The sequence below is a fragment of the Mangifera indica genome, unplaced genomic scaffold (genome assembly GCF_011075055.1).
Source record: "Mangifera indica cultivar Alphonso unplaced genomic scaffold, CATAS_Mindica_2.1 Un_0074, whole genome shotgun sequence".
Taxonomy (NCBI): Eukaryota; Viridiplantae; Streptophyta; class Magnoliopsida; order Sapindales; family Anacardiaceae; genus Mangifera; species Mangifera indica.
Window position 1 is genome coordinate 39,983 of NW_025401166.1, and position 12,100 is coordinate 52,082.

Below are 12,100 nucleotides of genomic sequence, written 5' to 3' on the forward strand. Positions count from 1 at the left end.
CTTTTGGCTTAATGAAATAATAAAACTATACATGTTTATTTTGAGTACATAAATAAATGCGGTTATAATGTGTGTTATCATATAATTGGATGATTTTGAATTAATATATGTATACTCAAAATAAATACATATAATATTATTCTAATGGAAAATGACAATTGCTTTAGGATCACAACAAAGGGTTAGTCACTGGTTATATGTCATGCGTAAGAAATCAAGAAAATCCAGGCAGTCGTACAAAGTTGTGGGCACTATTCCACTGATAAATCACCACCATGGCGGACATGGCAGGAGAACAATGACACCATATGTCATCTAAGTCACATGCATCCTCCCGATTAGGCGAAAGGGATAAATAAAGATTAAAGAGGAGCCCATTGAATAAAGAGAATATTAGGAAAAGGCACTTGAATGTTGATGTCAATGTCAAAAAAAATTTAACTCACTTTCAGGTAACCCTTGACATCTTTCACATTAAAATCTAATTATTTGAATGGCCATTGAAAAGCAACTTTACTATTTTCCACAGCTTTAACACAGTACACATTTGATAGTTTACTGGGTTGCTCAGTTAGCTCGACGTTGAAGGCCAGTAAAAGCCAGCAAAGAAGACAGGTAGTCAGGATCGATGAGGCCGTGAGTGAATAAGGTGAAAAAAACAATGAAACAGCTTGTGTGCCATCTGTGCTGATAGCTACGCACAAGCAATAAGCCAAATTTAGAATTGAAAAGGCCAAAGGACTATGTCCCACCAAAGTATGCTGCATTCCCGTTTCCCCCTTTAACTTTGATAATTTCAAATACCCATCCATTAGCAGTTAAAATTAACGGAACTCTAACTTCTTAAAATTTTATCTCTTTTTGCCTCCCTAAACTTTAAAAACTAAAAGTTTCTTCTAACCTAAGTTTTAAAAAATGACAGTTTCCCCCTAGGGTTTCGTTTCGAGATCTCCGGTGCCATCTCCGACTCCATTGCTGGCACGTGCTTTCCTAAATCCATTTCACCGGGGTCGAGTGTTCTTTGCATGTCCTGAAGCTTCCCCTTCCTTTGACAGCCTCTCTCCACCCATTTAGACCCCTGATCGGCGTCGGAGGAGTCGTAGAAGACGAAGAACTTCTTCGAGAGAGACGAAGTTTTTCGTCCTCTCAGACGAAGACGAAGCTGTCATCTTCGTATGAGAAGACGAAGACGATTATCTTCCCAAAAGAAGACCTTTAGGAAGACGACTGTCTTCCCAGACGAAGACGACCTTGGTCTTCGTTTGGGCTTCGTCTTCCCCAACGAAGCTCTTCGCCTTTCCCAACGAAGCTCTTCGCCTTTCATGGATCTTTCAACACCAATTGGACGTCCAAATGGGAGGAGAGAGAGTAAGCTTTGGGAGGGAGAGATCGCCAGCAATGGCACCGGAGATGACGTTGGAGATCTCGAAACGAAACCTTAGGGCGAAATTGTCATTTTTTAAAACTTAGGCTAGAGGAAACTTTTAGTTTTTAAAGTTTTGGGGGGCAGAAAGAGATTATATTTTAGTTTATTTTTAATATTATAGAAAAAAAATGATAATTTTACCTTTATTATCATTAATTTTAATTACTAATGGGTGGGTATTTGAGATTATCAAAGTTAAAGAGACGAAACTTGGGAATGCAGCATACCTTAGGTGGGAAATAGTCCTTTGGCCAATTGAAAATATACTGAATGATTCAGTGCAAAATAAACAGCAGTTTTAGGAGGCAAATGAGTTGTTATTTTCACAAGGTTCACGAATTAAAAGGGAAAAATAAAAAGAATGTCCAATTTAATAGAGTAGAGAAAGGTGAGTGGTCGACAGGATTTCCACTTACAAGACGAGGATGATGCCAGGAGATCTATCTACCCAAGGGACATTGCCATAAATAATTGAGGTAGTATTCTTGTAGCTAGCTCTACAGGATAAAAAAAAATTAAGCATGCCCCAGGTGAAACTACCCAAAACTAAACAAAGAGTTAAAAAATCCCAGGGCCTTCCAAAGAGAGGAGAGCTAGTTGAGAACTCTCTGCCAGTGAAACTAAAGATGGTGGCAAGGAATGAGTATAAGAAAGGGCTATGGACAGAGGAGGAGGACAAGATTCTGCTTGAACACATAAGGCTGCATGGAAGAGGGCACTGGAATCGCATCCCTAAGCTGACTGGTAAGGAGTGTCAAGAAATGTCACATTTAATAAAGTTATGAACTTGAACTGTGTATGTTATTTAAAGTGCTGTACTATATGGAAGATATATAATCTCTGGTTTATTTTTTTTGTTGATGGATATGTTACATGGGGAGAAGGTTTGAGGAGGTGTGGGAAGAGCTGCAGGTTAAGGTGGTTGAACTATCTGAGCCCCAATGTGAAACATGGAGATTTCTCTGAAGAAGAAGAAGACCTCATTATAAGACTCCATAAGCTCCTTGGAAATAGGTTTGTTCTTTTCCTCCTTTGTTCATCCAAAGTAAATAAATTACAAGTTTATTGTGTAGCATTACAGTCTAAAATAAGCTGTTTACCGATTAATAATGCTGTTCAGGTGGTCTCTGATCGCCGGGCGGGTGCCGGGACGAACAGATAATCAAGTAAAGAACCACTGGAACACTCACCTCCGCAAGAAACTTGGCATCAAAAAGCAAGTGAGCTCCTCGAAAACAGAGTCGTTCCAGACAGAAGACACCCACAAAATTGAACATATGCAAAACACTGCTGAAATCGTGGAGAATCAAGATTCTACTGAGGCATCTAACTGGGAACCGGAAATGATGAACAACAACTGCTATAAAGAATCGCTGTTGTTTCCTACTGAGTTCTACTTAAATCTTTACAGCCCATGTTTTATGGAATTTCTAGATGAAAACCCTCTTGATCAATTTTTTCAAAACAACTAGAACTAGTTTCTTTCCAGGAACAAACTGGTTATTGTCATTAATTAATTTAATCTGATGGGTATTAGCATTTTATTTTTGTGGTTAGCATTACATATTGTTAAATTATCCTCATGGTCGCTTTCAACTATAAATAAAGACTATAAAAGTATTTCACATGCATCCTAAATTAGTCTGTATTTGGGTATTGTTTCCATTCACGTGAAACCTCAAATAATTTAAGCCAGAGTGAGACTCCAAATTTGTATTATCGTTTTCAAGGGTGGGCTGGTCAGTAACCTAGTTTCTTGATAAGAGAACTAGAAAGATGCTTGGATTTGTAAAGACCAATGCGGAAACCAGAACGTGTGTAATGAAATTCCCAAGACAGAGTACTCAATCAATGACCAGACACCCTGGTGGAATAGTTTGAATTACAAATAACAAATTTTAGTGTATAAAAGAATATAAAATTAAGTTTTTTTTAATGATATATTAAGATAAAATTTATTTATCTGATTCAATAGTTATGAATTGATTAATGAACACTAAATTTATTTTGCTCTGTTAACGCTGGCGAAAATTTTCTTACTTTCCAGTCGGCAAATTATTAAAAACAGTACAAGCAGGTAAAGACTAGAGGAAGCAGCCATGCCAAGATTTTATGTTGTCGCGAGAAGAGTATCATTAAATGGCCTTTGCTTTGCATTAAATGTCAATGACTCAAATTCATTATTTTTTGAAAGCCACCTCTCCTGCTTTGCAGAGAGAATGTGCCCTTTTGCTTCTTCTTCTTTTCATTTTCTCATGTTTCAATGGGCAAATTCATCTCTTGCTGCTGCTTTTAATTTTCTTATTTTCCAGTCGGCAAATTCATTTAATATCACCTTTACAACATGAATTTACACCAAATTATAAACCTTCCTAAAGTGAAAAAAAAGAAATTTGCCTTGTGAGAAATTTAAAAATATTGGTTCCCGTCAGGGACCAAACCCTATCTGGAACCGACCATCTCAGCTCTAAATAAAAATTTATTATAAAAAGGTTTAGTTCCAATTCTTATTTTCAAGAATTGATTGATTTTGGTTTCGATTTCTATTTTCAAGAATAGACGGATTCCGATTCCAAGTCTTGTTCCTTAGTTTTTAATTAAATATTAAGAACCGCTCACCCCTAAGTTTTACCACCCAACAACGGCTTACAAACATACATGTAGCAAAATAAATAAATAAATAAATCCAATGGGATGGAAACATGGAGAATGAAGACGTAACAGAGGTTTTTGGCACCATGTATTATACGGATTGTAATTGCGCCTTCAAACATTTAATTTCCTTTTCTTGGGACTGAAAAGGAATCTGCGAAGCAATGCGTGACACAATGTTATTATGAACTAACTTTGCATACACTCTAATTTGGCCAAAGAACCATTTTCCACACAAGGTTTAATGTAAAGACAAATATACATTTATAGGATTTTAAAAATTTAAATACTCATCTATAAAATAATTTTTGTTAAAATTTTTTATTAAAGATAAAGGTAAAATTGTTATTTTATCACTAAACCTTAAAAATTTATATTATTTCTCTCCATTAGTTTAAAAAAACTAACAATTTCTCTCATAATTAAATTTTTAAAAATTTACTTTTTTCCCTAAAATTTTTTCTTCCTTTTCTGATGACCAGATGTTGTTCTCACCATCGATCGACCTTTCCACCATCTTTTTATCTCACTATCGATCTTTCCACTAGAGTAATTTTGTCAGACCAAAATGAACTGTTTTTGTCACTCTCACATACATACTATACCATGAATTACAATTTTAGCTTATGTTCACTTCTAAAAGACTTAGAAGAAAATGGAAAATGGCAATGACGGATTCAAAAATAAATTTAGGGGTTAAGGTTGAATGATAATAATACAAAAAAGAGTTAATAAAAAATTATAAAATTTAAAATGGATTAAATAAAAATTTAAGAGTTATATTTAAAAATTTTTCAAAATCAAAGAAAATCAATTAAAAATTATTTTAAAATTTTCGAAATCAAAAAGGTCAATTGACCCCTTTGCCCTGTCGAGTTTGCCCCTCAAAATTGATACATATTCAAACAATGAATTGTATTAAAGATAGTGAATCATGGTTCCGTTTTACTTATAAGATTGAATTTCGAAGGAATAGAATGATATTAATGACAAGTGATAAAAATACTCTCAATATTAAAATATTTAATATAAATTAAAATTTATTATTGTGCATATAGTAAAAAATTATTACTATATATTTATATTCTATTTTTTAACTTTAATAATCAAAATTTAATGAGCTTTCAAAAATCTCTCTCTCCTTGTCTAAGTAAATCTTCATTCACTCGTAGAATAAACCATGTTTTAATATTGGTTAACTGCTAAAACCTCTAAGTTGAAGATGTGTCCTATGCTTATCTTAATAGAATTCTGCACATCGGAAACTGATTCATAGTTGTCCTAGTTTCTATAAGAGGTCAGATTGAAGAAAAATCAATAGAGTGACTTTAGACCCAAGAGGAATTAAAAGCAAGAAAATTGAGTGAGTTATGGGTGTCTTGTTCTCGTTCATACTCGATCTTGTTGTTTATTCTTGTGTTTCTTTTCGGACATATCTTAGTCACTAATTTAACCTTAATGGAGCCTTGTTCATACCCCTCATAATATATATAAAAAATGACTCGATTTTGACCACGAGCCTTGCAAAAAGTTGATGAATATTTATAAGAGTTTATTTACTTAACTATAGACAATGGTCGTCTAATACCGAGTATTAAATATCTAAATTTTGTATCTCTTTATCAATCTTAGTAATTACATTTGTAAATTCAAAATTAAATAATAACTTTATGAGGCATAGAAAAGTTTTCCTCATGAGACAACAAATCAATTGTATTCTCTAAATCAGGCGTATCTATTTGTAAGTTGAGACCCAAACTACTACTTCCGTAACTAGTCATTTCTCGGAAAGATACTTGGGCAATAGTTGTTTGCCGTATAACACTAGCAATTGTGAACTTGGACCAGCTCTATTACACCACCAGACATCATCTCGCTGAAAGAGCAACAAGTAGACAAAACTTGAAAGATTGCAATAAGATTTTTCTTTTTTAAAGTTGCATTTGAAAGGGGAAAAGCATGCAATTATTCAAGGCAAATACAACCCAGCCTACTATCTTTATCTTTTGCACAACATTATTCAAGACGAAATGTACAGTAACACTGTAAGCAAGCTACGAAGTAATTTAGGGCAAAGACTACAATGTTGAATGCTCACGCGGCAGTAGTTGGTGAAATTTTGATGTCAAGATCCCAAAGCTCGAAACTTCCATGGACAAAATCGTAATGTGCACCCTTCAAAGCCAGGGTCTTCTTCACCACTCTGTCTCTCACAAATGGATATGTCAACAGGTTGCCTAATGATACATTCACAGCCTCCTGCATTTTGGTGGCATTTAAGCACAACATTAACACTGTAATAAAAAGAATATGATAATGTTCAGATCAAATTCCCAACTTCATGGATCTCAAAACCAACAACTTTTTTTAATATTTTTTTGTTTTTTTAAGCAGTGAGGTACATATGCATGTGATCGTGTTTAGTGTTCCTTCTATCATGCCAAGTTGTAAATGAGATTCAGTCTTGTTCTACGTTCCACATGGCTTACTCTCAACTGCAATGTCGAGAGAAATTAAATTCAAGCCAAGTTGTCGGTAGATTATTAGCATTGAGAAACCAAAGCCCACAACTTAACTTAATTAAACTATTTTGGAACCCGCCTTCCAAGGAGGTTATACAGGGACCTAGACTAACATAAACCTAAATTCAAGATGGACAACATATGCAGTCCAGTTTATAATGCAACTTACCTTTTCACAGTTTTTGCACTGCTCCTCAAAACTCAAATCGCTGCACTCTGTTTTCACCTTAGACTTTGCAGATGAACAGATTTTGACCCAATCCTCAATGAAATCACTGAAAGTGCAACATATAGAGCAAATGTTAGTAAGTTTCTGAGCTCACGCTTAGGCTTTAGCCCCTATTTCTAGTTGAATCATTAACTTAAATTATCCTATAAAAAAGTTGGTTGACACACGTTTTCCCAATAATGGGAATTCATGTCTGCTAAACTCCATACAGCCATGTTAAGATGTTGGTATTTGAAAAGAAATTTAGGCCTTCTTTGTCATTACTCTCAGAAAAGCACTGTCATTGTTAAAAAAGATTTGGTTAGGCGAAAAATAAAAATAAAGTGGTAGGTTGGCGCACTTCCAAAATTGCTTCTAACTACTAAATTAGGTGACAAAACAAAAGGGTAACAACTAATAAATAAGTTTAAGGCATCTCTCTAATATCTACAGGGCAACCAAACACAGTACAAAATATTTTCTTAAGTCTAAACTTGTTTATTATTAAGGCCAACTCAGTACCAAAAAGAAAACTAAAAAGAAAGATTACAATTTGTCTCCTTGCTTTAATTTGCTTTCTGGATGCCCCCAAGAATATGGTACCACCATGCACGAAAAAACTGCTCTTATTCAACTTTAAACTAATGCCAAACATACTCATCAATTAATAATTAGTAGTCATGAATAAGTTGAACAACTTCACATGGGAATGCAAAAGCTTGCTCTGAAAGATCAACCTAAAATAAGAACTACTTGATTCTTTAATCCTTTGTATATTACTATCATTTATTTGCACATGAACCAATTAAGTTTGATAAGATGGAATAGAGTTGTTCTTACCTAGCAGTGGTCCCGTCATCTGGGATGGACATAAGCCCTTTTATACCACCGCAGCAACTGTGTCCAATGACCACAATATTCTCCACCTGGTGAGTACATCATACATTAATTCTCTTTTAAAACCAGTTGTAGACGGCAAAAATAAGAGAAAAAGAAAGCAGGAATATTCACAATATGTGGTCATTCTATAACTGAATGCACCATTTAGACGTTATTTTCAGCAATGAATTATCAATTTATCAATAGATAAGGTAGATATATTGACCATCAAACTATAAACAAAGAAATGAAAGTTGTTTTATATAAGTTTATCTTGATTACAAAGCCGTGTGGGGCATTCTTGATGAGTAGACATCACATTGCCTCCACCACTCACCGTCCAACTACCAAAAAGAGTCAACCCTCCTATATAAAAAAGCCAATAATGTGTAAACTTAGTTGAATACAATGGAAAATAAGTATAATATATGAACCTTCAGATGCAACACCGCATACTCAATGGCCGCCCCCACTCCTGTGTATTTTTTCTGTAACAAGAACAAATTATTCCAGTTAACCAAACAGATCAGTAGGTGTGACCGCGTGATGCATGCACATAAATTAAGTTGTTAAACCTGGTCATAAGGTGGGACCATGCTTGCAATGTTTCGAACCATAAATGCCTCCCCTGGTTCAAAATTAAGAACATGCGAGGGGCACACTCGGGAGTCTGAGCAAGCAAATACCATAAACTGTATACATATTGGAAACAAGTTAGCTCATCCATTGTCAAGGATTATAAAGTTAACCCATTATCAAAACGGGGGTTTTAAAGCAACATTTCTTTATAAAACGGCACGGACAAGTGAAAGTCTTGTCTTTCTCTATCAAAGGCAACTTTACATTGACCCACAAACCACAAAAGTGGTTGGCGTGTATGGTTTAAATTCTATGACATTTAGCTACCCCGTTAAAGCCACCAATTTTGGACCCCTCTAATGGCCAAATTATCAAACCACAAATAATTGTGATTTGCACGACGGACCATGGTCAACTTTAAGAAATGATTGGTAAATGTGAATATATGTTAGAAGACTTTCAACAGTCCGCTTGATATTAATTTTACAATTCATAAAGGAATGGCATGGGAAACGGAGACTACCTCTCCTCAACATCATTCAAAATGTGAAAAAGAATTTGTCAAACCATGGTTACCAACCTTGGGGCTCTGCCCTTTGGCAAGTTGAGCGAACAACTCGGGATTTTTCCTGTATATAGTATCACAACATCAGATTCTGAATATAAGTAGTACACGTGGCAAAATCTACATAAATTTGGTAATTATTTTATTATTTTCACCTTCTGAAAATATTTGATATGTTTAAATGATATTTACGAAATTGCTCTCATTAATGAAAACACTGATAACCATTTTGGGAACACGAAAGGGTAATTACGGTAAAAAGGTTCAAGTGAAAAAAAAGTTAAACAGCATATTCTTGGACCGGCAAAGAAGGTTCCGGATCCAGTACCAACGTATGTTACGTATCCACTTACTCATATTTCTCCTTCTTAAAGAGATTGAACCCGGTTTGAATCCTCTCATCCGGATTGAAACCATTCGAACCGACGGTCTCTAACTCCGCCGTTAACTGCTTGATTTTTGCGGCGGCGATGCCTTCGAGGTTGCTTTGTTCACTATAATTGACGAAAAATCAGAGCCGTCAGTCAACAACGATAACCAAGTAAAAAAGTCTCCACATAAGAAACGGCTGATGATCAGCTACGCCCGGAGAGGACGTAAAGGACACGAATTATTCCGAATTTCCGAAGTAACAGTATGGTACCTGAGGAGCTTGCTCAGTGCTGCAATGGCCTCATCGTACGAGTCTTTCCCCATGTCTTTTGTCTGTGATTTATTAGAGATATATTAGTTCACTTTTCAATATAAAAAAACAGTTTAGACAATTTCTTTCACCAATCGATTTCCAAAAGAACTATTCTTCGAAATTTACCAGAGATGAGATAGATAATATAGCAAAAAGTTCAGATAACAACAATAGTTACTCACACGGTTGATGAAGGTTAATTGAAAGAGAGAGGTTAACTTTAAGAAGAAGAAGAAGATTGATCGTGAATGGAAAGAAAAGGAGAAAGTGCAATATTATATATACAGAATGATCAGAATCGGGATCGACGCAAAAGGAACCTTTTTTTCTCCGAGATTCGGCTGGCTTTGAGTTGTTGCTGAGAAATAATTAACCAGTTATGGCACTCCTTTTCACGAGCCCAAACAACACTGAGTTTTGAGTGTAAAACTATGTTGCGGAACAGCCCTATTTATATTGATGAACTTGATCAGTTATGGCATGGAATGAGGACTCAATCTTCATTATTGCGGGTTGAATCCGGACAAGAGACTACTACTTCCTCAGGTTGTCTTGTGTCTAGACGTCCTAATTATATTTAATTAAAATTAAACTATAATTAATTTAAACTCGATTTAGCAATTAAGAAGGAAGTGGCCATTGGATTATGTTGTTGAGATGGGCACTCAATGTTTTAACCTCTCGGTTATTTAGGGGATTAAGTGAAGGTGTAACTGAAAATATAGAAAACAAAACAGCAGACCCCATTTATGAGTTGTTAGCGGGGATTACGGTGTGCGATGGCCACGTGTTGAGATCTAAGCGGTGGCATGTGAAGATTGGCGTTGATTATTTCACGCATGACCTCCTTACCAAACAATCTATTAATGCATAGTTTCGGCTTCTGTCTTTTCTGGCACGTACGTGTGAGAAGAGGAGCGAAATATGAACAGTAAAGTCTCTTTATGGTAAGAGTAAAATTGATGAGAATTAGATATATTTGAGATTTCGTAATCTTGCTTGACTGATAGAATTTGATGATGTCCCTAATTTATACCAAGTTTAGATGGAGTTAGTGAAATTGTTGAACAAAGGGTGAGACTAAAGATGATAATGAAGAGAGATGAGGAAAGACATATAAAGTGTAAACTGTAAAATCTTTTTATGTTAAAAATAAAATTCATAAAAAGTTGTAAGAGGTAAAAAGAAAAGATTTCAAATATAAAATAATATTATATTTATTTGAGATTTTATAATCTCGCATGATTGATAGAATTTAATTATGTCTCAATTTTTTACAAATGTTGAGATAGGGTTAGTGAAATTGTTGAGGACAAAAAATAGAAAAAAAAATTTTAAAAAAAGATAAAATATGTAGGATGAAATTATATTTATTTGTATTTATTAGAATAATAATTTATTATGGTCTATAAAGTAATAAAATAAACTTTAATTATTAAAATTACTATGGTTGAATAAATAAATACTTTTTAATTTAAAAAAAAAAAAAAAAGGAAAATGGTGATGCAGTCATTTCTTCTTTTAATAAATGAATTCGCTTAAAATATTTTCAACATTTTCTGGCAAAAAGGAAGCAATGTAGAAAAGAGTGGTGCATTTTACGCGTTTTGGCCCCAAAGACTGCTTCCGGATTAGAGAAGGTAAAAACAAGTCTCGGCAGCCAACATAGGCCGGTCAATTAAATCGGCAGTTCAGATTTTACCAGAGTTTGAGGTCCCATCCCAACCTTCACCATTCCCAATTAAAATAAAAGTGTTTTTTATATGAAAATTGTGCAATTTCTAGACATCATCAAGCAAAAAAGTCAATTAGGTCCCGCTAATACGTTTTAATTAATCATTAATTTTTTTGTTCTTATTTAAATTTCTTATTCTGGGACCGGATGAGTTGACCACAACCCATTATCTTCAAATCAAATGCAATTAAAATCCATTAATCAAGGTAGCAGTTAGAGATGTTACCGGGGGCGAGGGCTTTCCTACGCAGCATAGCATCATACACTTGCTGAATTTTGAGGCCATCTTTCTCTTCTATATCCTTTCTTTTCACCTGTTCAACACACCAGAAATTCAACTCAGTAATAATCTTCACTAATGAGAGTTGGAGCTTGCGAAATATATATAAATATTATATATTCTGTGGGAATAGAGAAAGAGGAGAGGAAAAAAGTGTACCGAAGTGGAAGCCACAAATGGCTGGCTTTTGATGGATGGGACTAACCAGGAAAGGACTCAAAATGACAGAGCAAATGAATTAAATTGGTCACAGCCGTCATATTGGATAAGAATTTAACCGAAGAATTGAGAGGGTGAATGCGAACAGCACGTCGAGGATAAAGAAAGCGAAAGGTGTGTTAACAAGGGCTTTTAACTTGTAGATGGGAATCTCTTGCTGCAGGTTGAAGATTACTTCATCTTCTTCGTCGTCACCCTCACCCAAAATAAACTTCTTACTTACAATTTTAACAATTTATAATTTGAGAATTTTGGAAAAATCTTTAATTATTTTGCTAATTTATCTTTTATGTATTATTAAATTGACACGTCAAATAATAGGGGTAGTAAAACACATTTAGTTTGCATAG

The 12,100-nt window shown here is 34.7% G+C and overlaps 2 protein-coding genes across 4 annotated transcripts; one reads left to right on the top strand and one right to left on the bottom strand.

Annotated features, from left to right (window-relative positions):
• The first annotated feature begins 1,777 nt into the window (after positions 1–1,777).
• On the top strand, positions 1,778–2,970 carry LOC123207372 (transcription factor WER-like). The gene is made up of 3 exons (XM_044624758.1): positions 1,778–2,170; positions 2,311–2,440; positions 2,547–2,970. The coding sequence occupies exons 1-3, from the start codon at positions 1,948–1,950 to the stop codon at positions 2,896–2,898; spliced, it is 705 nt and encodes a 234-aa protein (XP_044480693.1). The 5' UTR covers positions 1,778–1,947; the 3' UTR covers positions 2,899–2,970.
• A 3,000-nt stretch (positions 2,971–5,970) lies between these two features.
• LOC123207375 (carbonic anhydrase 2-like) lies at positions 5,971–11,806 on the bottom strand. 3 transcript variants are annotated; one of them, XM_044624760.1, is made up of 10 exons: positions 11,691–11,806; positions 11,478–11,565; positions 9,475–9,536; positions 9,185–9,325; positions 8,847–8,895; positions 8,263–8,379; positions 8,122–8,175; positions 7,649–7,734; positions 6,770–6,875; positions 5,971–6,337 (listed from the first exon to the last, which is right to left on the bottom strand). In XM_044624760.1, the coding sequence occupies exons 2-10, from the start codon at positions 11,535–11,537 to the stop codon at positions 6,173–6,175; spliced, it is 840 nt and encodes a 279-aa protein (XP_044480695.1). In that variant the 5' UTR covers positions 11,538–11,565; positions 11,691–11,806; the 3' UTR covers positions 5,971–6,172. The 3 variants fall into 3 exon arrangements, with proteins under 3 accessions (XP_044480695.1, XP_044480697.1, XP_044480696.1); XM_044624762.1 differs by lacking the exons at positions 11,478–11,565; positions 11,691–11,806 and adding exons at positions 9,699–9,734; positions 9,837–10,073; XM_044624761.1 differs by lacking the exons at positions 11,478–11,565; positions 11,691–11,806 and adding an exon at positions 9,837–10,072.
• Between the last annotated feature and the right edge of the window lie 294 nt (positions 11,807–12,100).